At 37.1% G+C, this 23,913-nt stretch overlaps 1 protein-coding gene across 3 annotated transcripts in view; it reads left to right on the forward strand.

Moving 5' to 3' along the window:
• Positions 1–23,913, forward strand: part of AKAP6 (A-kinase anchoring protein 6) — a 237,152-nt gene that overhangs the window by 165,226 nt on the left and 48,013 nt on the right. For all 3 annotated transcript variants that reach the window (XM_064460237.1, XM_064460235.1, XM_064460236.1), the window contains exons 10-11: positions 19,254–19,400; positions 22,862–23,086. In XM_064460237.1, coding sequence (XP_064316307.1) covers positions 19,254–19,400; positions 22,862–23,086 — 372 coding nt within the window. The remainder of the gene's footprint in view (positions 1–19,253; positions 19,401–22,861; positions 23,087–23,913) is intronic.

A 23,913-nucleotide genomic window follows, 5' to 3' on the forward strand; every position in this document is an offset into this window, starting at 1 on the left:
TGTGGAAAGGGACCTGGGGGTCCTGGTGGGCAGGAAGCTCAACATGAGCGAACAGTGTGCTGCTGCGGCCAAGGCGGCCAACAGGGTGCTGGGTTGCATCAAAAAGGGCATCACCAGCAGAGAGAAAGAAGTCATTATCCTGCTCTGCTCAGCACTTGTCAGGCCACACCTGGAGTACTGTGTACAGTTCTGGTCCCTGCTGTACAAAAAGGATGTGGACAGGCTGGAAGGGGTCCAGAGAAGGGCCACCAAGATGATCAAAGGACTGGGAAGCTGCCATACGAGGCTAGGCTGGGAGAGCTGGGTTTGTTCAGCCTTGAGAAAAGGGGGCTTGGAGGGGATCTCATCACCGTGTACCAGTACTTAAGGGGTAGCTACAAAGAAGATGGAGACTCCCTTCTTACAAGGAGTCCCATGGAGAGGACAAGGGGGAATGGACACAAGTTGCTCTTGGGGATATTCTGATTGGACACAAGAGGGAATTTCTTCACAGTGGGGACAGTCACCATTGGAATAATCTCCCCTGGGAAGTGGTTGACTCGGCCACGGTGGACACCTTGAAGAGTCGTCTGGACAGGGTGCTGGGCCATCTTGTCTAGACTGTGCTCTTCCTAGAAAGGTTGGACTAGATGATCCCTGAGGTCCCTTCCAGCCTGGGATTCTGTGTGTGATTCTGTGAACAAGGAACCCCTGAAATAAGAGATGTAATCACTTAAAGTTTGCTATAGTTGTTTTACAAGAACTCTACACACCTGTGGCCACAGGTCTGTACAAACTCTGGTTTCAATTGGAAGGCGATATTCAAAGGAGTATCTAAAAGAAACAGGAAAGTCGCTGTGACTGTTCCCTAGCATTCTAGCAGAATATAATATATTTGAAGAAGGTGAGCACTTAGATGTTAAATTGAAGATAGCACAAAATAGCTAGAATCCACCAAAACAGAATTCTGTTAGACTAGTAAAACTGCTGAAAAAGGCAATATGGCAAAGCAGAGACCATGCACCCACAGAAAGTAATGCAGAGTGGATAATGATCTACTAATGGTCAGAACATCCTGGAGTAGACTGACCCCAAAGTCATTGAATAAAATGCTGAAAGCCTGGAACATGTTACAAAATATTTTCAGGGCAGCAGTGTTCACTGTGATGACAAAAACATGCTTTGGCATATTGATCTGAATGAACAACAGAGGCACTGTTTTGCTGCATATGTTGTCAGGTATCTGTAGGCTTTTATGCTCATCAGTCTGAGGTTCTAGGTGTATTCCAGTGTAATATGGACAAGGCATCTTCCTCTGATGAGTAGCTGATGGCAACCTAAACATAGGAAACAGAAATGTCAAACAGGAGGCAATGCACAAGCAACTCCTAACAGAAACCTGCACAGGAGTATTAATATAAATGCAGAAAACTTGAAAGAATCTGAATTACCCCTGGGTGGCATCTGTTGATTTTTGAAGGACTTTGCTGCTGGCCATGAGAAGCCAGGAGCCCCTCAGGAAACAGGCAGAACACTTGACAGAAGGACAGTCCAGTCTTTCACAGAGATGAACAACAGTTTTTTCAAATTTTTTGCACACCTGGCAAAAGCCTATGGATTTTTGCCATGGTCAATACAGAGTGACTAAAAAAAAAAAAAGTTAAAGGACTGAGGGCAAATAAAAGAGGGAAGGGAGGAAAAATAGATAACAGTCCTTAAATAGTAAGAGTATTTCAAGGGACTGAGCTATGGTCTTCCACTTTGAAGAAGTGGGGTATCCCCATTACAGAATTGCAGAGCTTTAGGAGAATCTAGTGGTGATATAGAGCTCCTGTAGCAGCTCCTCTATCATTTTCCCCCACACCATGGTAGTAGTGAATGAGTGTAGGGGTAAGAATGAAAATAGCTTTCCTTCCAACAGAGATCCCCAGAGAGCCCTGGTTTCTGAAATCAGTGAAACTAGGAATTTCTATCTTGCCTAGAAGCAACAGCACATCTTTCTACTTTCACATGCACAATGCACTTGTCTTCCAGAACAGGTGACGTACCATGAGTTATCTGATGGGCAGTATCTCACCTTTAAGACACCACCTGCTGCCTCCAGCTGCAGACAGGACCATACCCCACCTTTTTATTAAACTCAAGTGCTGGATGTATCTCTAAAAAATAATGAACAGTATTGAGTCCTCCATAAAAGCAGATTAACAAGTTAGGAATTTAGGATAGATGCGAAGCAAAGAGAATATAGTTATTTAAAGACACATATCTTTATTTAGTTCAGTTGTCTGTAGGATACATGTCTATATACATGTGCTTTGTCTAACAGCACAAATGCTAAATAAGTGAGCTTTGCTATTCCTGGCACATTTCAAAGTTACTCAGAGTATTAAAATGCTAAGCAATAAAATGTGTATTTCGTCAAAATTGTTTCTATTTAGCTCACATTAATTAAAATTCAACTCTTCCTGTTAGAAGCTAGATTAAAAGGGGGGTAGAATATTGCTGGCCAACTGCAACGGGCACCAGCAAGCAGAATTGTTTATTGGGAGGATAGGTGGGATACCTGTGAGGAGCTTTTTGCATCTCTTTTAAAAACCCATGTGTCCAACAGGTTATTTCTTGGCTGAATAGCAGGGTGTTGTCTCTCTGTGGACCCTTCCACAGACAGTGCTCTTCATTGCCATGGTAAACCAGCAGATAGGAAATCCTGACCTGGGTGCTGAGGCATGCTCACCTGATGATAGCTAAAATTTTCTGGTTTGGCCCTGCATGTTTATACAGTGATGGACTACATTTCCTGCATTTCATCCAAGTAAATTCATGCCAGAAAATGAATCTTCTACCAGTTTCCCCTGTTCCTTTCCCTTCAAACCAGTCACTAGTAATATACTACTATAATGACTAGCACATCATTTAGAAGCTGTTATGCTCACGGGTGCCTGTTTGTGTTCCGAGCATCAATTCTCTGTCTGGGTAACCTCCAGACAGGGAGACCTAGAGTGATGGGAGATCTGATGGTTTAAGCATTTGGCTTCATTAAAATGGGCATAGACCATTTAGATCATGCCTATTGTTTGTTTGCAAACTGAGTGTAGAGGTCTTATGAGAAAAGGCTTTTATATTGATATTTGTGGTTTTATAAGGCTAAAAATAGCACAGGACACCCATCATTTCCAGTCACATGCATACTGCTTTGCTCTCTGGTGCTTTCTAAGTTTTTCCTTCCTGAACTATTTGGTCCCTTTTCCAGGTTCTTCAGAGACTGCTGCAGCTTTGAATTCTTTTTGTAGCTATACCTTTCGGCTTGCTGACTTAATCTGCCAGGGTCAGAATCTGCCACCCTAGCGCTACAGACGTTAACACCAGCAGATTCTGATTGAGTAAATCTCAGAACCAGGCACTCTCCCATGTTCTGATCCCTAGTTGTCAGGTCATCCAAGAGCTGAGGATCTTTCTGAAGTTTTGACCTTAACTCATCTTTTCAGGCACCTCAGCTACTTGTCACCGGTCAGCAGTGACCTTACAATTCATATCCACTTCTTTTGTGAGTTTGAATGTACAGCATCAACAATAGCTTGCACTGATGCCTGTTGTCATCGCTTTGTATGGCAATAAGACATTTGGATCCAGATCTGTGGGCATAGTAGTCTTAGTTCCTACATCCTTTTAAGTAGTGGTGCTGGCCAGCATATTTTTGTGTACCCTGTGTTCAAGCTTCCCAGGGAAGCTTCTGGAAAACAGTTACAGTTTGGTTGGTTTTTTTTTTAATCCAGATTCTTTTCTGGTCTTTCCTATGGAGCTGAGGGGTATAGTGTGATAGACTGACCTGTTTATGGAAGCTTATTTTATAAAGTGGCATGGAAAAGCCTAGGAATTTAGCTACTGTTCATTTTTAACAGAAGAAAACGTTACGCAGTCAACCTCGGTATCCTGCCTCAAGCAGTGACAGCTCCTGGAAAACCTAAGATAAGATGAAGAAACACTCTCCTTTATATATACTTACATTAGTTCCAATAAGCTCTAGTTGATAGGGCTTCATGTCTTTCATGTTTATCTTTTCTTCGTATGGTCCTCTAATTTTGTGTCGTTTAAAATGGATAATTAGCTGATTTGACCACCAGGTGGCCTGCTACACTGTGTTGTTAGCGACTGCCCTAACTCACGCCTTGAGAAGGGTGTACAACAACATTTATTAAAACTTCTGCTGTTAGATGGCGTTATTCCATGAGTGCAAGTGTGGCATTCGTAATTTTAACTTGGTCTTTTTTGTTGTACCAATCAAATGTAAGTGTAGTCATACTAGTGGGACGTTTTCAGGCCTATGAAATGTTGCAAAATTAAAAACATCTATAATGTCCTTAAAGATTTTTGCATGGTTTAAATATTCAAACCTTTTTCTTAAGTGCTTAATGGCTTTACCAAAGGACAGTTAACTTCTGCCTCTGCTATTTCTTCCACACTTTATTAAAGAGGCAAAGAATAAAATCAATGCAATGACAATTCTTCAAACATCGGTACCAAATGCCAGTCACCAATGAGCTGGAAAAATTGCCTTTAATAGGGTTAATGTAGTGCTAGTGTAGTCGCTTAATGTACAAAAGCTCTATGGCCTGTTCTAAAATATGTATTCATTAATTTCTTTAAACTTCAGCTCTATAGCAACGTATTATACCTCTAGCATAATAGCTAACGAAATGACCTGAAATAGTTGACTCAGATGTAGATTTGAAACAAGTAACCTAGTGCTTTTAGGAACAGGGAGAATTCCATGAGGTATTTTTTTATTTATTTTTAGAATTGTCACAAATCATAAAACAATTTTTAAGCTAGAAAGTATGGCCATTTAAACTAGGAAGTGAAACCACTTTGTGTCATTGAAGTGCAGATACCATTCACAAAGGTTCTGTCGCCACAAAAATCGGAGTCACTTATTTTTCCTGATATTGTCAATAGAATTTATTCTTTCAAAAATCTGAAAAACACAGGATAAGCGATGGGTTTTGTTCTTTTGCCCTGATCCTTTTCTCAGTTTTTTCTTACTTTTTTTTCATCTTCCTTTGGAATTACTAAACTCCCTATACATACAGCATGGTATAACAAACATCTATTAACCAGGCAGACAGCAGTTGAAGTTGAAGACACCAATGCATATTACTTTAAGCATATATCCTGTCTTAATGGGCACAGATCTTTCCAATTTGTATTTGAACTGCCAGGCAGCTATCATGGCAGGTATGGTTACCGGGATAGGCTTTCCAAAAAGCAGGACCAGAATGTCTTGAGAGAATGCCAGAAAGACAGAAGTTCATGTCTTCACTAGTGTTCGCTATAGATGAAGTAGATTCAAAATATCCTGAATATGCTTCATATTACTTCACTTCTGGTTTTGTGTCCCGGTATTTCCTGCTACTGTGGTCCTTTGAAGCATTTCTTTCCTTCTCAGATATATGCATATCTTTTTCAATTTTCAAGACGTACCTTTTTCATCTGCTTTATGTAGAATTCAGACATTAAAATAGCAATAACTTACCAGTCTCTAAATCCACTGACATTGCAAGTATTATACAGATTTGAATATCGATGCTATAGTCACCAGTTTATCAGTCTGCTTAGAGCACAGAGATTAGCATTTCAGCAAGGCAACGTAAGTCAACAAGAACTTGTGGGGTTTTTTACTAAAATCTGTTTCTACAATTTCATTGCAGTATCTCTCCATAACTATTCTTTTTTTAATTGCTGAAAGACAGGTTCTATTAATATACAGGTGTTATGCTGTATGCTGGTTTCAGAGAAGCTCATTACAAAATGCTAAAACAAAGGGGCAGATTCCCTGGTCTGTCAAGATCACTTCACATTCAACTTCACAATTTCCAAAGTGATGGTATGGACTAGAAAATACTCTCCCTGTGGGTGAAATTATCATTGATATCACCCACTTCATCTGCTACCATGCTCTTTTCCTCCTGCTCCCCATCATTCTTTCCAGCATAAATAGAAGCAGAAGAAAATCTTTAAGTGAACCAGGAGAGCCTAACAAGTAAAAGCCAAAATGTGAGTACAGGCAATATTGTCCATAAGCACAAATTATTTTCCATTTATATCAGGGCTGAGTTATTTATTGAAATTGGCTTTCTGACAGCCCTAGGAAGAATCAAGCCTTAAGAAGGTCCAAAGTATGTGTATTTGAGTTCACCAGCCTCTGCAAAAATTGTTTGGCTTCTCTATGTTCTGGTTCTATAAATTGTAATCCCAGAAACACCAAACAGAGTTAACCCGAGATCAATGCAAGTCATCTGGTTTCATGTTTGATTCTTGTAGTAACGTCATGCTTTCACAGACATTCAAGCTATTGGCAAAGGTATAAGAAGATAAAACATCTGGAAGTTAAAATTAAACAAATTCAAACTAGAAACAAGCCATGCAGTTTCTAACAGTGAAGGAAACTGGTTATTTATCATCTTACCAAGGAATGCTATGAATTCCCCATCATTTGCATCTTTAAATCAGGCCTGGATGCAATACCAAAAGATTTTCTCTAAGCCAGAAAGTTGAGAGCTTAATATAGGAAGAGAAGGTAAGACTGTGGCACATTTTGTACAAGTGGTGAGGTTAGATTATGACAATTCCTTGAACTTCAGATCTGTGAATCAGCCCAAGTTTTGTCAGAGAATATTTTGGCAGAATGCCATTAGAGATGAGAAGACGCTTTCAGCTTTCATCGTGCCAGCAAATAACAGAGTTCACATTTAGCAGCAGAATAAATCCTTGAAAACAGACACCTGAAATCAGGGAAATAGAAACAGAGGAAAAGTTTCTTTTGTTTCTGTCTTGCTAGTTGTTCAGTAGACAAAATGAGTTCAGTGTCACTGCATTCATGTATTCTTTTAAAGGTAACTATTAGTGTTGGTTCCTAAATGTCCTGTAGAAATCAAGATTTATTCAGTTTAGAGCTGAGGTTTTTTCTACGATGACTAAAACATATCATAAGTACAACAGTTCTTTTCTATTCTTTCTATTCTATTCTTTTCTAGCGGAGAGCAAACAATGTTAAGTAGTTCTGAGCTCAGCCAATATATTCTGTTGGACAGAATGCTGGAGCAGATCTCTTAAGCCTTGTGCTCCCACGTAAGAGATCTTCCCTGACAAAAGACATGGTGTCTGTCTGTATCTCAGTTTCCCATTTTAAACTGAGAATAGTATTTCTCCACTTCACAGGACTGTTGCAAGTCTACAACTATTTGGAGCATAAGAATGGCAAAACCGAGCCTGCCCATAAAAGGCTGCATTAGCGATACCCTTGCTGGTCGCCATTTGGAAAGAGGCTGAGTATCTCTCCTAGGCACAGCAGATGTTGGGATACAGAGAGTCTGGCTTTCAGCATGCCCTGGTTTGTTTAGTTTCCAACATTTCTGGGCAGAACTGAAGTTCATAGTAACATCTCACTCCACCACATCACATCACAGAATAACAGAGTGCGTATTTTTGTCCTGGTGGTTCATGATCACATGCCACATACTCCTCGGAAGTTACAAGGCTCTTAAAGAGCAAGCCCAATGTCACATGCAGGTGGCCAGAAGTAGGACTTCTTTGTCTTTTTCCCTTTTCTTTTCCAATTATATGTGTGATAGATCCTCTCAATTTTATTGCTAAGGTTTCCTCTGTCTTAAATTATTTGAAATATTAAGATATTGTTACGTTCAGAAAGTCCATTTTTAGAAATTAACTCAAAGTCTAATTTTCTAAGACTCCAGAGGTGAAAAAAAAACCCAAACCATTTATCACGTATGTTAGTTTTTGGAAACAATGGCCACGCTGATATAGCCCTTTAAATATCATTCAGCAAATATAGTGGTGTTTTTAAGTGTTCTAGAATTGAAATACATCTTGGAAGACATTTTTCCACCTTCAGGGTAGTCTGGCTCTTCCTGAAGAAGCCGTTTGGGCATAGCATTATGCTGTTTTGATCACTAGGGAGGAAAAGAGAAAGCATCTGTGCTAAATACCCATAGGTCCATCAGGGTGTTACCAGTCTCAGATATTCTGAAGGAGGCTAGTTGTGTGTTCTTGCCATTCAGTCATCTTTATACACTTAGTTTGTTTCAGAGACTATCGAACTTCCTATCAATAAAGCAAGAAATGATCACTGCTGTAGAATTTGCTATCAAAGCCGTTAATGCCGTAAAAAATCAAATGTTTTCTTCCATGTTAAAATAATTCAATGACATTTGTGAGGTGTACAACTTCTTGCCAGCTCTTCTAATCTAAAACATTATCTGTCTGAGGAAAACATATGTTAGAAATTTTTAATTCAGTGATAGGAAAGGCACTAATGAAATATGCATGTATGAATTTTGTATTGCATAAGTTTCCTCTTTCTTGAAATATGATTAAAAGCCAAACATCTGGATTATGTTTAAAAAGCTTGAATTTCCAGTTTTCAGAGAGATTCAATCTATTTTGACACTGTACACTTAGCCTTAACATTTTCAGCATGCTGTTAACATTACTTGCTATTGTAAAAAAATAAGTTCACGTTTAAACAAAGTTGGACTTCTCCTAATGCTAAAAATGTTTTCTGAAATAGCTGTTTCTGCAGCATTCACACAGCCATAGTTTAGGCTGTGTCAGCAGTTCCATTATAAATTTACTCTTGAAAGCGGTTCATAGTTGATCAGAAAAATAACTTTTCTACTTGAGAGTATTTTTTCTTTTGTAATAAAAAGTACTATGTTTTTCCTAGAATAATATTAAAAAATGAAATACTGAGTACTTAAAAATTTATAAAATTCAATATAAAATGAGATTAGCCTACTGTTAACACAGATAATGGCATTGGGATACTAACTTTCTCCTTTTGTTTTAATAACATTAATGTGTACTGGAAAAGTGAACAGCTATTATCTGCTGTGTCTCTTGAAGGGTTCAGGATATGCCTGTCTAGAGATGATAATAAGTAGTTAACTATATAACTTTCTTTTTAACATGTTTTAATAATAGTTTTGATGCGGTACGTTGTAATGGTATTGCTATAAGAGGAATTATGGTGATTGCCAGTGTTTTAGATAGTCAGCAGAGATGTTTTAGCACTCCTAGTGGACCTGCTGCGTGTGCCAACTTTGACATAACTCAAGGGAAATTATAAGGAACAAATCAAATAGCACATTATAAAAACTATTAGCTTTCACTTTACTTAATACAGTACAGGATGTGCATTTAAAATAAAAATGACATTTTTCATTATAACTTTGAGGCACATTGAGAAATCTGCTGTCAGCACCCTTTCTGATCAGCACGTAGATGGGCCCTCAAACAGGTGTAAGTTCTGCCATGCAGAAAAAGGCTCAAATGATTTAAAGATCGTGTTCTTACCCTAGATACTACAGGTCATGAGAACTCAGATCCACATGGTCTGAGGTTAGAGGCCGACCAAGCGAGATGCGGATTCTGTCTGGTCTTGAGGTCATTCACCAGCCTGCAGAGGTTGCAGGGCTATCGCCACAGACCAGGGATCATTTTCATTTCTCACTGTTGACAAGGTCTAGTAATGTGGATTACTAAAGCCACTGTGCCTTAGCTGGTGGGTGTACGGATCTTTGTGGATTCTTCTGTCCTTTGGTGGAGACTTCGAGTTCTGCCTCTGTTGGTCTGTGGAACTTAGACTACCATTTGGCTCTTTTTGCAGCGGGGAGCCTCTTCTCCCATGAAATGGTATAGCAAATAGGTGAGAAGAAGGATCCAGAGATACTCTACCCTCAAACATATCCCAGTAGGTATTGCTAGAAGAGAGGATAATTTATTTGTTGATTTTCAGTCAGACTCCACTCACAGGAGGCTATTACTGACCACCATTAGCATTCTGGCTGAGTAACAATGGAGTAAGGACTTCAGAAGAGCCAGTCTGTGAAAGATAAATGCGCAGGAACATCCATTTCAAAACAGAATGATGCCTGTAACACACAGCCTGACAATAGTTGGTGCATATGGAATTAAATCTTTCTGTAGAGGAGTTCCAATTTTATGTTTCATGCATACTGCAGAAGCAGGCACAGCTTAGCAGAAGGGAGGATAACAGGTTATAAATTACTTTCTTTGATTATCTTCTTCAAAAAAATCTCTATAATCGTACATTGTTTTTGTAAAAATGTAAATGTAAAAATGCAGCTATATGAGATTTGGTACATGTAGGGTCAGCATTTCAAATTTCCAGCCAAGGATGGAGCTGCAACTCCACCTTTTTGTTTCCAAGCCAGACAGTTTCCCTGCCATCAGATACATTTTCTGCTCAGTAATGGGCTAACTGCAATCTACACCAGTATTTTGGAATCTCCCTTACTTGGTGAGTTTTTTCTCAGTAAATAGACCTGAGCACTAACCCAAAGGTATAGTAGTTATTAATTCCTAAAGAACACTATTTTTTATTTATTTAATATGTATTTTTCTCCAGACAACTAAATAAATGTAAATTAAGCTAAATCCACATTTGATACGTTAAACATGATCGTCGGTTTCATCTGTATTAGTCTGTGCCAAAAGTCACACCTCTGGTGCAAGGTGCGAAAAACCCCTCAAAGCTCTTAGAGCATCGTTGCAAGCAATACAAGACGAATCTCAGAAATTCCTTCATATATCATCAGCCACATATCCCAGTAAAACACATAGTTTACGAGATCGATAGATTGCTATAGCATGAAGTGCACCAACCCTGTGGCCTTACGTGAACTGTGCTATAACCTGTATTGTGGGGCTCTGTTCTACCACCATCTGCCAGGGTTTGCCTTTACTTGCAGATGGGCGGCAGTTTCTAGATCTAGCAAAATCTCACGCACCTGATACTTGATTGCCCTTGCTATATGAACTCAAAGTGCTGTATTTTGGCTATATGTTCTTACTAATTTAATTCTATTTATAATCTGGTTAATAGTGTAGTAAATAACTGGTATTGCTACAAAATTGCATTCTGAAGCTACTAGGAGTGAATTCCAACACAAGTTGACACTCAATTAAAATTTCCATATATCTACTGAATTAGCCAGTTCTTGGCTGCTATATTGAGGTGGATGTCTTCCTGCTTAACTGAACACTGAGCAAGACAGGCAAAATGCATAATAAAGCCAAATCAAGACTTAATATACCCACTCAAATTTTTATTGTTTGTATCAAGTAGTAATCTTGCAGAACAAACTCAGTGATGTGGATTAAAAAAAATTAAATAACCAGCATTTAAATAAAATTCCTCTATATTTAGAGTAACAACGCTAAAAAAAAAAAAAAAAAAAAAAAAAAAGAGAAACCCTTAAAACTTCTTGCTGAATTACTGCCATCAGCCAGTAGATCCATGGGGCTTGTTCGGCTAAAAGCCACAACAGACTTTGTAATGCAATGATGTAATCTTGGCTTTGTGTCATTTATATTCAACCTAAAAAAACAATTTTCCTGAATAGACAGGCTGACAACAATATTGTTCACTGTTGGTTTTTATTTGGATTGTTTCCAAATGGTTCATATGCCTCCACAGCAACACCCCATGCCCGCTTAAGTTTTTGCTCTGAATTCCGAAGTTTCCCCTTTTTCCTCGCATTTTATTTTGCTTTTAGAGTCTCAGTTATGTTTGTGAAACTAACCAGCTCGGCCACAAAATTAGGATGTATCTTGCAGAGTGCATTCATTTTACTTTTTGCATATTTTTCCCGAGGTCATGTCAAGGTTAGTTTGAATTCCATCCTACATTAAGACTTCTTTCACAGCTATTTAGCTCTGCAGCCTACTCCCCGCTGGGGTCTGCCCCTTGGGCACGTCAAAGCTTCAGACCTGACAAATCACACACAGATGAAGCTGTACAGTTTTTTAAACAGTTTCATCAGTAACGTGGGTTTTTTCTTTTTTTGCCTTTACACTATACTTTTTTTTTTTTTTCCACTGGAGTTTATTCTCTGAATTGCAATATCCTGAAGACTGATTTCCGTACGGAAAATTCCCTTGCGCAGGCAAGTTGTAAAATAGAACCGGCGTTGTACAGTACGTGCCACTCACAGCCTCCCCGAAACGGAAAGTACTGCAGATCCTCTTAATTAGTAACAAGCTATAGCTCCTTGTCTAATAACTGTAATCGTATTGTTAACATCTATTTGCATAGAAGAGCCTAAAACTATAAAGGCTGATAAATATTCAAAATTTATCGTCCATATTGCAAACCCGTTAGTTATCCAGGAGAGCTGTTAGTTGTTCACAGGAATAAACTTCTGTCATCCTTGGGATTACTCAGATGAGTAAATATTCATCAGTGTCAAGAAATGATGCTGTGCCTTAGCAGCAATCCTTATGGGACTTGGGAAATTTTAAGTGGGTGTATGTGTGTGTGTATATATAACTAGTTTCACAACTATATGTAGGGCTTTCACCACCTACATTCACACACAGACACACCCCCGCATGTATATGTCGCTGCACAAAAAGCGGCTTGAAGCGTATAATGCAGCTTGCAGGTGAAAATAAATTTTCTAAAATTCTTAGCTGAGACTGTTATCTGTATTTCAGCATTTTGTGAAACTAATGGTGCAACACCATTTCCCGTTTAATTGATGAAGTTAAAATGCTTGGCTGCTAATGAGTGTATTAGCAAACAATATACCCTTAACAAGCTTAAGCAGCTCAGGATTTTAAAAAGCAGCTTACTGTCCTCCTCATTTTTATAAGACAAAATGTACTGCCTTCTACAAATTGCTTGATGGACTGATGAAGTACTATAATTATAGTTGTATTGCAGTTTTGACAAAGCCACAATAACAGATTGTAGTTCAGTCCCCACTCCAGGCACACAACTCTTTGCATTACAAAACCCAGTTTTACTGGTCTAATTCTTACTGAGAACAAAAGGCACCTGGAGATGTTAACTATATACTAAAAGAAAACTTGGAATCTAGGAAATAATAATATTGAAGCATGACTTTTCTTCTTGCAGTTCGTTCATTGGGAATGGTATCTAATGAAGAGCTGTCTAAAGGCTTGCTTGTTTGGAACTAATTAAAGACAGATATCCTAAATAGAAAAAGGATCATGGGAATTACATTAGGTGTCTGGAGACTTGTTATTCTTTTGGTACTCCGAGTAGATTGTGGAAGTTGTTAGGGATTCAAGAAATAAGGCAAGCTAATAAAAAGTTCTATTTTTCTGGTTATTGGCCAACTATTGTATTTTTGTTTGCAATAAGATTTGTGCCAACAGGCTAGGGGCTTGAATAAAACATTTAAACATTTGTGCATTAACACATTATGGTGAAAAGCGAGTCTTGTGCTTTCACTCAGTGCATTTCAGCCTTCAATTAATGTGAAAGCACTACAATGCCTATGCAACTTCTCTTGCCTAGTGGTGCACCATTTATCATTGCAGTTTTACATTGACCTTGACACCCACTTCATTAGAATAAAGATTGTCTACCATTTAGGTTACATTGTTCCTCTGCACAGAGACCCCATGCAAATTTCTGTTCAGATAGAAGAGCTGTGAGCCTGTCAGAGGTCATCTGCATTAAATGATTGCAGCTATTTTCCAACTGCTTCTTTTCATTCTACTCAATTCAGGCTAGGAGGATCAATCAAGCCCTCTGCCTGAAACAGTGGGACTGCTGGGAATATAACTGTTTTTGGTAGTAGTGGATATGCCCTAAACAGTATTAAATATTTAATATAAATTCATTAAAGGGCATACAAAGTCTTCAAAAAGATATTACATTTATAGTAAAATTTAAAGGGTTGGGATCACCTTCCTTAAAAAAAAGGCAGAACAATGGGTACTGACTGCGTAATTTTTTAACGTAGACAAAATTTAGTTTATGAAGTTACCTAATGTGTTTATTTCTCTGGCTGCCACAGAAAGGAATGCATAGCAGAAGTGTAATGCGCATTTCCTACTTTCTGAAACAAAAAAGCAAGGTGTCTGCAGGGGCTTAAGACAAAAGTGCTAAGATTTGTTTTCTTTTGCAGGCATGGACCCACACGCACACGCACTCTCACACCGATACATATTGTACTGTTGTGCTTATTTGTAGGGGAAAAAAGCAAATGGAAATAAGTTTGCGCTCTCCTTCTTGAGTTTTCTGAGTGATATAATTGGAATTAAATTATTAATGGGAGATACTTAAAAAAGATTGTTTTATGATCTTCTATTAGAGAATTTGCAATTCATTTTAATATTTGTAGTTTGATTTATATTAAAGATAATGCAATCTATGTCCAATTAACAATACATAGCCAATGTAATATGATTTCCAGATCATGCAAATGGAATAAACTAGAAGAGGAAAAACTGATTCTTAACCTCAGATGTAATTTGCTGTGTGAGTTCTGGCAATTTTAAATGACATTGCACTTTTTAATTTTTCCGAAGGCTCAGCAGCAAATTTATCCCAATCAAGAAAGCCTATTATTAATTTACAAGGACAATTGTAGGAGTCTTTATAATTTCCCTGTGCAATTATTTGCCATAAATTGCTAATAGTGAAATACATGAAGTTTGCAAGAAACAGCAACTGCTATTTATCCAGACAGATCACTCAGCCCAGATCTTGAATGTTGTCCAGAGGTTCTAGTGCTATTGACAGCGTAAGAAATATAGCCAAGCTTCTGGACGGTTTCTAAAATGTTTCACACTGATAGTACCAAAAAGGTAGAAGCATTAAGAGCTATTGTGAAGGGTAGGCTGGCCTCTAGCAGATTCCTTCACTTTGCTTGTATACAGCTGAGCTTTGGACCCTGGACTTTGGAATAAAAAGAGTCTTTGTTCATCACTGAATGGCATTAGGCATGGGCTTCCTAAGGGGCCACCATGAAGCCTAGCATGAAGAGTGCAAACATTATCCAGAAAGCAAAGTGAGAATGTGTGTGAAGAGATGATAGACAAATATTGCTATACGTGCGTTGCTATATATTCATATTTATTTGTATTACATATTTGGTGAATTTGCTTGCAGAGTATTCTTTACTCAATTTTATGCATGCAGTGTATTTTCAAAACGTGTGCCGACGCTGACTGTGCATGCACATGGAGGCACTGAACATGCATGTGTATGTATTTGTGTCCGCAGCAGTCCAAACACCCTGAAAGGAAAGTTTTTAAAATTTAAAGATTCAATCCAGGTAAAACTAAAATTGCAGGTCACTCAGTTCTGATCTCAGTTGTAGATCATACAGTGCCATTTGATTGAAGGTATTTTGTTAGTATGTGAATGATGGAATGCAGAACATCTACAAATAGCACACCCTTATTCCAATAATGGAGAAAGTTCACCGGCTTAATTCTTCTGTACTTCGTAGCCATAGCTCCACTGTGTGTTCAGTATGTCTAGTCTCTTTTCACTATAACCAACAGAAGCACCATACAAAAGTCTTACAATGGATGTCTTAATCTCTCTGTGTGCTTTTAGAGCATTATTTTGAATTCCATCATGCAGGCTTTTTTTTTTTTTCTTTCCTCTTCTGAAGTTTTATTACAACAACAGAATTCCCAGGGAGCTTTAGGGGCAAGGTTCGCATAATATTGCCCTAAAGTTTTGCTCGAGGGGTGGAATCCGCACCCCAGTCCTGATCATCTTTTTGTGGTGTTTCTCTTTCTGAAAGACGCAGTGCGCAGTCTTACCGAGTTGTTAACTGTGTACAGATTTTTTTATTGTTTACTAGACAGTGCACATCTACGAACCTTTCATGATGATTTCTTTCTCTGACCTCTCAGTGACTAGGCATCTTATTCCTTAACACTGAGGGAGGCTGAAAAATGCTTGAGTTGCTCAATGTGTGCCTTCTATACCAGTTTCAAAATGGCTTATTCTTCTGGTTTCCATGGTGACAATTAACACTGTTACAAGGCATTGTTCCAGTCTCCATTTGGGCAGAATTTTAGGGTGTGATTTTTCACACAAAAAATGTTTTATATAATTTTTAAAAGGAAAAAAAAGAAAAAAAAAGGCAGACTTTAGTATAAAGTGTCAAAAAATGTATCTCAATCAAGCTTGTCTGGATTTCTTAGAATAATTTTACCAGGGGAAGTAAGGTTTTAACTTGCTTTGTTTTGAAATTCAACTTCTCTTGGTTTAAATATTTTTGCCAAACTTATGCACAGATAAATGCTACTGCCTTTTTTTAAACTCCACTATTTGTCCTTTGAGAACTATTGATAGTATTGAGTGAGAAGGAATAAAAAGCCAAAATTCTTTAACTTACATAACAATGTTTTGGATTTCTTTTGAGTGGCTTCAGGAACACAAAACCAGCCATGCATGCACACAGCTAATCATTCTGTAAATATTTTGCAGTTTTTCCAGTATGTTGTTGTTTGTTTTTTTCCCCCCAGTTTTTTAATATGACAGGTGTTGTGGAAAATTAAATATTACTCATTTATTTATTATTGTGGCTGTTGCAAGAAACCTGTGACTTTAACTTTCTTAATCTCATTTTTGTCTATTAAACAGTAATCTATATCATAGCATCCACAGACTGTCACAAAGGAGCAGCCTTTGCTTACTTAAAGCTGAGGAAAGAATGAATCTGAAGATTAAATTATCTTCTCACCACAGGATTAAGTAGTCCTACCAGACTAGGGTTGTGCAGCACTGATAGAGCTGGTAGCTAATTTTTCCATGCAACTGCCTAGAGTGTAGGTGTTTAATGGATTAAAAAATAACATTAGCAATGGCATCTCGTGCTATCAGTTCTCAGACTGTACCTCCTGTACATTAAGCTCTTCCCTTAACTTAAAATACACACTGCATGTGAAATACCCAGGAGTGAAACAATACCAACTCTCAGTCACATACCAATACATCTAATAATGAACTGAATTCTTACATCTTTTACAGTTACAGTATAATGCATTTTCTATCAATCAGCACTTTCATCACGCTTGTTTATACAGTAGGTTACACGGTGACAAAGACAGAGCGCGTACATAAAATCTAGCTTATTTATTTTTTAATGTAATAACATTTTATAACATCTGTCACACTATTTGGATTATGCTGCACTGAATTATTTTATCTCGTCCAAAATTAAATGAAATGTCTTCTGTTTCTATGTTAACAAGAGCACTGTAGTTATGAAACATGCAATGTATTTTATTTCTTCATCAGTCCTGCACTGTCCAAGAACATATCCAGCCCCAGCCCAGCCAGCAGCAGCCCTGGCAACTGCCAGCCTAGAACAGGTGATGAGTATTAACTAGCTGTGCCTGCACCAGTGTCACACAGCTAGAGGACTCCCTCAGTCTATTAATTCACTTGACAAAAGAAAGGGAGTAGCACAAACTGGATTTCAGTGCCTAGCAAATTGGACTCTGGATTCCCCTTGATATTACATGTACTTATGGAAATAATTATGCAAATCCTTTTCAGCTATATCATCTTTAAATAGAAATCAGATTACATAAAGAAGATTGTAATCTCCTCCAGTAACCAGTCTAGCTGAAAAGGCAATAATACGGGACCAAGAAGCATACTTGTTGAACATTTTAGTCCAATAAAATGGTGCTGCCTCTTGGCGGATCCAGTTCCCTAGTGCCAAACCTGGTTGATACCCACTGTCGTGTATTCCTAAAACCTTAGCCGCAGTACACCAAGTATCAAAAGGCAAGTTCTTTATAAACAATCCCTTGGTTTTTACTATGCATATTCATGTAATTTTGGATGCGCAGACACCTGATCAGTGTTCATTAATAATGAGAAATGGTTTAAATCACCTCATTTAAAACATTTGCTCTATGATCCACAAATGACTAATATTTGCTGAAGTTTACATAATACAAATGATGTGCATGTGTTGTGTAAATGAGAGATTAAAATATGAAACTAACAATATGCAAACATATGCATGGAAATGCTGAGGACCTGTTAGCTGAAACAGTGATTTCACACCTTTATTATTTTCTTTAAGCTGTCTCCAATTGTATTTTTGCTTTGTTTTCCTACAGAGCATGTTCTTGGATCTGGCAAAGGCACCCATGTTTTAAACATTCCTTATTCTAGTTCAATTTTTTATACTTAGCCCATGTTGATTTTTTTTTCAGTATGAGCTGCTATAGCAGTTTTCTTGGCTGAATATAAAGCAAAGAAAGCTTAATGTCTAGGATGCAATTTGCTAATAGCTATGCATAATTTATGTATGTCTTGTAAACACCTTTGTAAGAATATGTGCTGAACTCTCCTTTTTCAGTAACAGATGCATTTTTGGCCGTATCAGAAGTTCTATTTCTATGAGTATTTTGTACATAAGAGGGAGAAGAAATTAGCCTAACTATATGTAGGGCATGTATATGAATGGATGCCTGTGTGTTAAATTTTATTTTTGTGATTTACTGTACCAGCTACTAAAACAAAATTAATCACTATAGTAACTATTACATGTAATACTTAATTCAGGTTTTCAGATAATACATGTTTGAAAGAGATTTATTTGCCAATGTGGCTGTAGATTAGAATGCATTTTTATTGAGTGTATGTTATATACAGCTAAAATATTTAGAAAGTTATACTGAAGTAATTTTGAAAGAAGTTTCTGGTTGTATTCCTGTTTTCTCTGTCCTCCTTTTTTTTTTTAACAATAAATAACAGTTCAGGAAATAAAAGGTAGTTTCAGCTTGAGGAAACTATTGGACTGCATGAGCACTGTGGCTGTTCTCGTTTGTTTACTCTTTCACTGCTCCTGTTAGTTGACGCAATAAAAAACAAGTTACTGGTATTGTGTAGTAATGGAGTTATGTCTAATTGTTTTTCTCAGGTGAAACTCTCACGTTTTCCTGTGTAACAGCATTTCAGGCCCATATATGAGACAGTATCCACAATGAGAGAGAGAAGAAATAAACTATACAGGAAACATAATTATTAAATTATTTCCTTGGTTTTTTTTTTTCAATGGAGAGCCTCCGTGTTACTTGCTGAAGTCACAATTTTGAAAAATAAGATACCACTGACTTGAATGAGACGAAGGCAGACCGAGCTTCAGATGAGAGAGTGTTAGTGAATATTACTTTACAAGTGAATATTGTGAGTGAGTGAATGTTACTATATGTAATCAATTGCGAACTGCCTGCAGAGATACATCACCCAGAAGGCTACGTGCTTGGTACCTAAATCTCTTACCATACATCGTGGGAAGATTGTATGCTTAAAAAAAATTGAATTAAAAAATGATATAGCAAGCATCATCATAACTGGGCACGTAGAATTAAATTTTAATTTTTTATAGAGAAAACTCTTTACAGTGGCTAATATTATCTATTTCTTTTCATTTTAGAGATACAATGTAGAAATGTCAATCAGGCACCCGAAAAAGATGGAACTGCTTAGTAAGGTTGAAGCTCTGAAGAAAAGTGGTGTTTTACTACCAAATGATCTCCTTGAAAAAGTGGATTCAATTAATGAAAAATGGGAACTGCTTGGGGTATTTGCATTTTTATTACTGTTTGTGGGTTATGTGTACATTTTTGTGTGTTGAAGTACGCTGTCTGTCTGATTTCTAATTTGAGGCACAAATATCTCTCTCTTTCAATTCACCACATACATTTCAAACAAGCTACTCATGCTATTATAAAAACTCCATAGTATTTTCCTCTTCTGTTGATTTTTTTTTTTATTCCATGCTTGTCTCCTGTCTGACTTTAATAATTTTAGTTCTTTAATACATAAAAAATGTAAGTAAAATATGCCATGTATTACTGGTATGCACCAAGTCAACTATAATGCAGTATATCTGATATACACTGACTGTCATGCTTGAGTGAATGTTAATAGAATTTATTCTGAAGGTACATGTTAGAGACATCTACTGTTTAACTATTTACTATACCCTTAAGATGAAAAGTGGGGTTGTCACTGCATATTTCAGGTCACACTGATGGCTTAAAAACAAATATGCAGATTCAGTACAAATCTGAATACCTGAAGCTAAGAATACAGGCAGGATATGTTTCATGCTGCTGTATTCAGCTCACTTTTGACAAAAGCCAAAAAAGTTTCATGTAATTCATTTCACGCTATGATGGGCTGGGTCTCAGCCAAAGAGTGAGATACAAGAATCTGGCAAAAAAAGCAATATAGTGATTCTGTTACCCAGAGACCAGTGATGGCACCGTGCAGGAGACACTATTGTCCTATTGTTGTAAAACAGCTGAGAGAGAGAGAGGTCAAACTATATATTTTTCCATCCACTTCTCTCCTTAATTGCCTTCACTTCAAATCAAGGGTAAGAGAAATTTATAAATTACTTTAAATGATTAATTATAGATGTGTGATATTAGCAATACAGTTACATTGCATAATTTTGCATGCTCTTATTTTAGTTTAAAAAACATTTCTAATATCTTACGAGTAAGCTATACATGCAACCTGCCAACAACATTTTAAATACTGACTTGTGTCGCTTTAGCTTATTTGGTAATGCAATAGCTGTTTTACAAGGGGTGGGGCTTTTTTAGTCCAGCACAGTTGTTTCTAATTGCTTAATTGTCTAAATGTGCAAATTGTCAGGAAATGTTGAAAGTTGCCTTATGACTAGTGAGCTTATTACCTTCTAATTTTAATCTGCAGCATCACCACAAGCATTTTAAAACCATTTTGAACATTAATAAATTTATTTATAAAAGTGGGACTTATTAACCTAGCCTTTTACCTCTGATCATGACAACTTGTATTTTTAAAATAATTTCCGTTTTAAGCCTTACATTTACAAGTTTCAATGTATTTAATCAGGCTCATTCAGTTGCACTGATTAGAGCTGGTAAGATATAAAACTGTGAGATAAGTAACTGGTCATAATTCTAGAAATCTAGAAAAACTCTGTCGTAAGAAAAATTGAAGCCCTCCATCTCTCAGTGTGTTAAAATCAAAATATACCCCTGGATTAAGTTTTACCATTAATTTCATCATTTACAGAAAAATAAAATATAACTATTATAGGTTTCCTGCTAAACGCAATTTCATGAATAATAAGCAGAGTTTGATAGAGTTTTGTTTAATTTAATAAAAACCTCTGCAGAAACTAACGGCACTAGGCATACTGTTTTAATTGGCATGATTACGTTTTAATTGGCATGAAAAAAATTAAAGACAAGGATTTTAACTTCTAACAATGGTAAAATAGAGGGATATGGTTTTTAATATTACTTTCATCTAAGGTGAACAGTGTGGAATGGAAATACATTAGAATGAAATGTCAGTGGTGCGTACAGTTTAATCTGTGAAATTTTGTCCCCTGTGCTGAATATTACTCTGTCTCAATTGCATATTAAACAACCCTATCAAGGCAGGCATTGGCATCTGCTGTGCTGACACAAATTGTGAATTAAATGAAATTGATGTCCTCTGTCGTATATTTATGAAGACGGACCATTCTCTGAAGTATTCTGTTTATGAAGAATTTATGATTGCAAACTGTTCCAGAACAAAAAAGTGGCAATAAATTCTTTTTTGTGACCCTACCCTCCAAGGGCATTGATTTCACCTCCTGCTGCTACTTTTGTTACAGCATAAAAACAATAGCTAGCGCTGGATTCCACTGAGGGTCTTCAAATTATCAATATTTGCACCATGAAAATAGAAGGGTGTTGCCAAGAAAGCACGTTTTTCAGTTATGATCTCCTAAAGACGTTATTTACAGAACGCCACATAGTAGATTAATGTCTGTTGGTCTAATTTTATTTGTGTTTTAAAGCTTATTTTTGGAAGCTAACTTCATTGTTATAAATTATATTCCAGTAACTTTCTAAAGCATGTATTTTCAACAGTCAGCCATACTGGGTCACCTAAAACTCTATCTTCACGTTACAACAATTAACCACTGCTAATTATCAGTTTAAAAGGTTATTGGATGTGATTGTCAGTGTATATTCAATATTCCACAATCAGTAACACAGATCTAGTGCTTATAATAAGTGTCAGCCTGACAGGCTCTTATAGGTCAGATAAAATACTGCTTGGCATAGAAGAAGCAGGCAACAGCGTATCTCCCTTGTGATGTTAAAGGATTGCCTTTCAAAATACTGGAAAGGAAGGTAACTTTCTATCCCTGGCCTCTTCAGAATATTCATTATGCTCACAGCGTCCACTATCAAAATGTTATTCAGTGGTTCTTTTATTAGAAATACTACTTTGAAAAGCTGTAGTAAATTAGTTTCATTAGTGATCAGAGGTGAATGTTTATTCTGGTTCATTATTTTTAAAGTGGATGCTTAACATGGAGAACTTAAATCCAAATTTAGTTGCCTAAATAATTGGCCTGATGTTCAGGAACACTGAGGCTTTGCAATTTCTAGCTTATTGGCGTCTGAATGAGTTCATCCACTTTTAAAAGCAAACCAGCTGTTTTGTGACCTAAGTGCTCCTGTATACAGCCTCAGGGCTACAAGTTTGGAAATGATGACATGACAGTTCATACCTCAAAAAATATTTCAGTATTTCAGTGTTTCCCCAGAAACTTAGGCAGTACCTTGGATAAGAGTTTGGTGAACTCAATGCTTTTCATATTTTCTGTTGCTGCCTAGAAACCAGTAACTCTCATGGTCAAAAGCATCTAAAGCCACGGACAAACTCTGCAGAGTAACTACTTGAAAAAGTTGTGTACTATTTTGTCGCCTCTGTCCATAGTTGCTCTTAATAAACATTGATTTATCATGCTTCCAGCAAAGTCAGTGACCCAGAGAGAACAGCATAAGTGAGAAACAAGGGTACAAAAAATGAAATTGATTGAAACAAGGAAACAAAGAATGAAATGGATTGATATTAGTAGTAATTATTTAAAAAGCCACATCTCTAGTCATCTAACAGATGCTTCTTGTTGCACATTAACCTGTATATGTTTTGGTACATAAGACTAATCTGTGTTTTTTTTTTTATCTAATGCATTAGAAAACCCTAGGAGAGAAGATCCAAGACACAATGGTAGGGCACAGTGGGTTAGGTCCACGTGACCTGCTCTCGCCTGAAAGCGGCAGCCTGGTAAGGCAGCTGGAGGTCAGGATCAAAGAGCTGAAAGGGTGGCTGAGAGATACAGAGCTTTTCATCTTCAATTCCTGTCTGAGACAAGAAAATGAAGGAACAATGAATGCTGAGAAACAACTGCAATATTTTAAGGTAATAAAAAAACAATCATAGTTTTTGTAGAGAGACTCCTCTTTATGGTGGGATATTTATCTTTTACATAACGTAATGCAGTGCATGTACGTATGTAATCATATAGTAATATTTTCACCTTCATTAATGTACTATGTATCCATTCATGTTGATTTCATTGAATCTTTATAATAATATTTATTCCTTAGACTTTTTGCAAAAAAGAGCTTTAGAGGGCTAATCACACCGCAATTGGAAAAGCAATAGTATTCTTTCATTCTACTTCACTATAAAGCTGAGTTTTGTCACAAAAAGCTTCACTCTGACTTCCGCTCCCTACATCAGTTCAATTAATTAATGTGTTGTGTGACCACCAGTTTAATAGACTCTTTCTCTGCACATACGAGTCAAGAATAGCCTATCTGATATCACATTTAGACATATAACTTTAGCATACATGAGAAAACATTCAAGTTTGTAGTGAATAGATATGTGGAAAAAGACATATACACTATGAGATTGGCATTAATCTAGGCCACATCTTAAGCCTAAACCCGAAGATTTAGGGAAAGGAGGGAAAAGAATTGTAGTCACAATGCTATATTCAGTTGGATAAGCTCCTTCAACTGAAGGCCAGCGTTCAGCTTTGCAACTGACTTAATGGAGGTTGTGTGTTTTGTTCCATTCCTCAAAAGTAGTGGGACCATTTAGGAAAGAGGGCTATTAAGTTAGCAAACAAACCTCGTAGAACCATGCAATTTTCTTCTGTTCATAGCTATCACTTCTAAATAAACCCTCACCTGAATCATCATTACAGGTCACTTTACTCTGCAAGTGATCTTTGACCA

This window comes from Phalacrocorax carbo, chromosome 9, assembly GCF_963921805.1.
Source record: "Phalacrocorax carbo chromosome 9, bPhaCar2.1, whole genome shotgun sequence".
NCBI classification, from domain to species: Eukaryota; Metazoa; Chordata; class Aves; order Suliformes; family Phalacrocoracidae; genus Phalacrocorax; species Phalacrocorax carbo.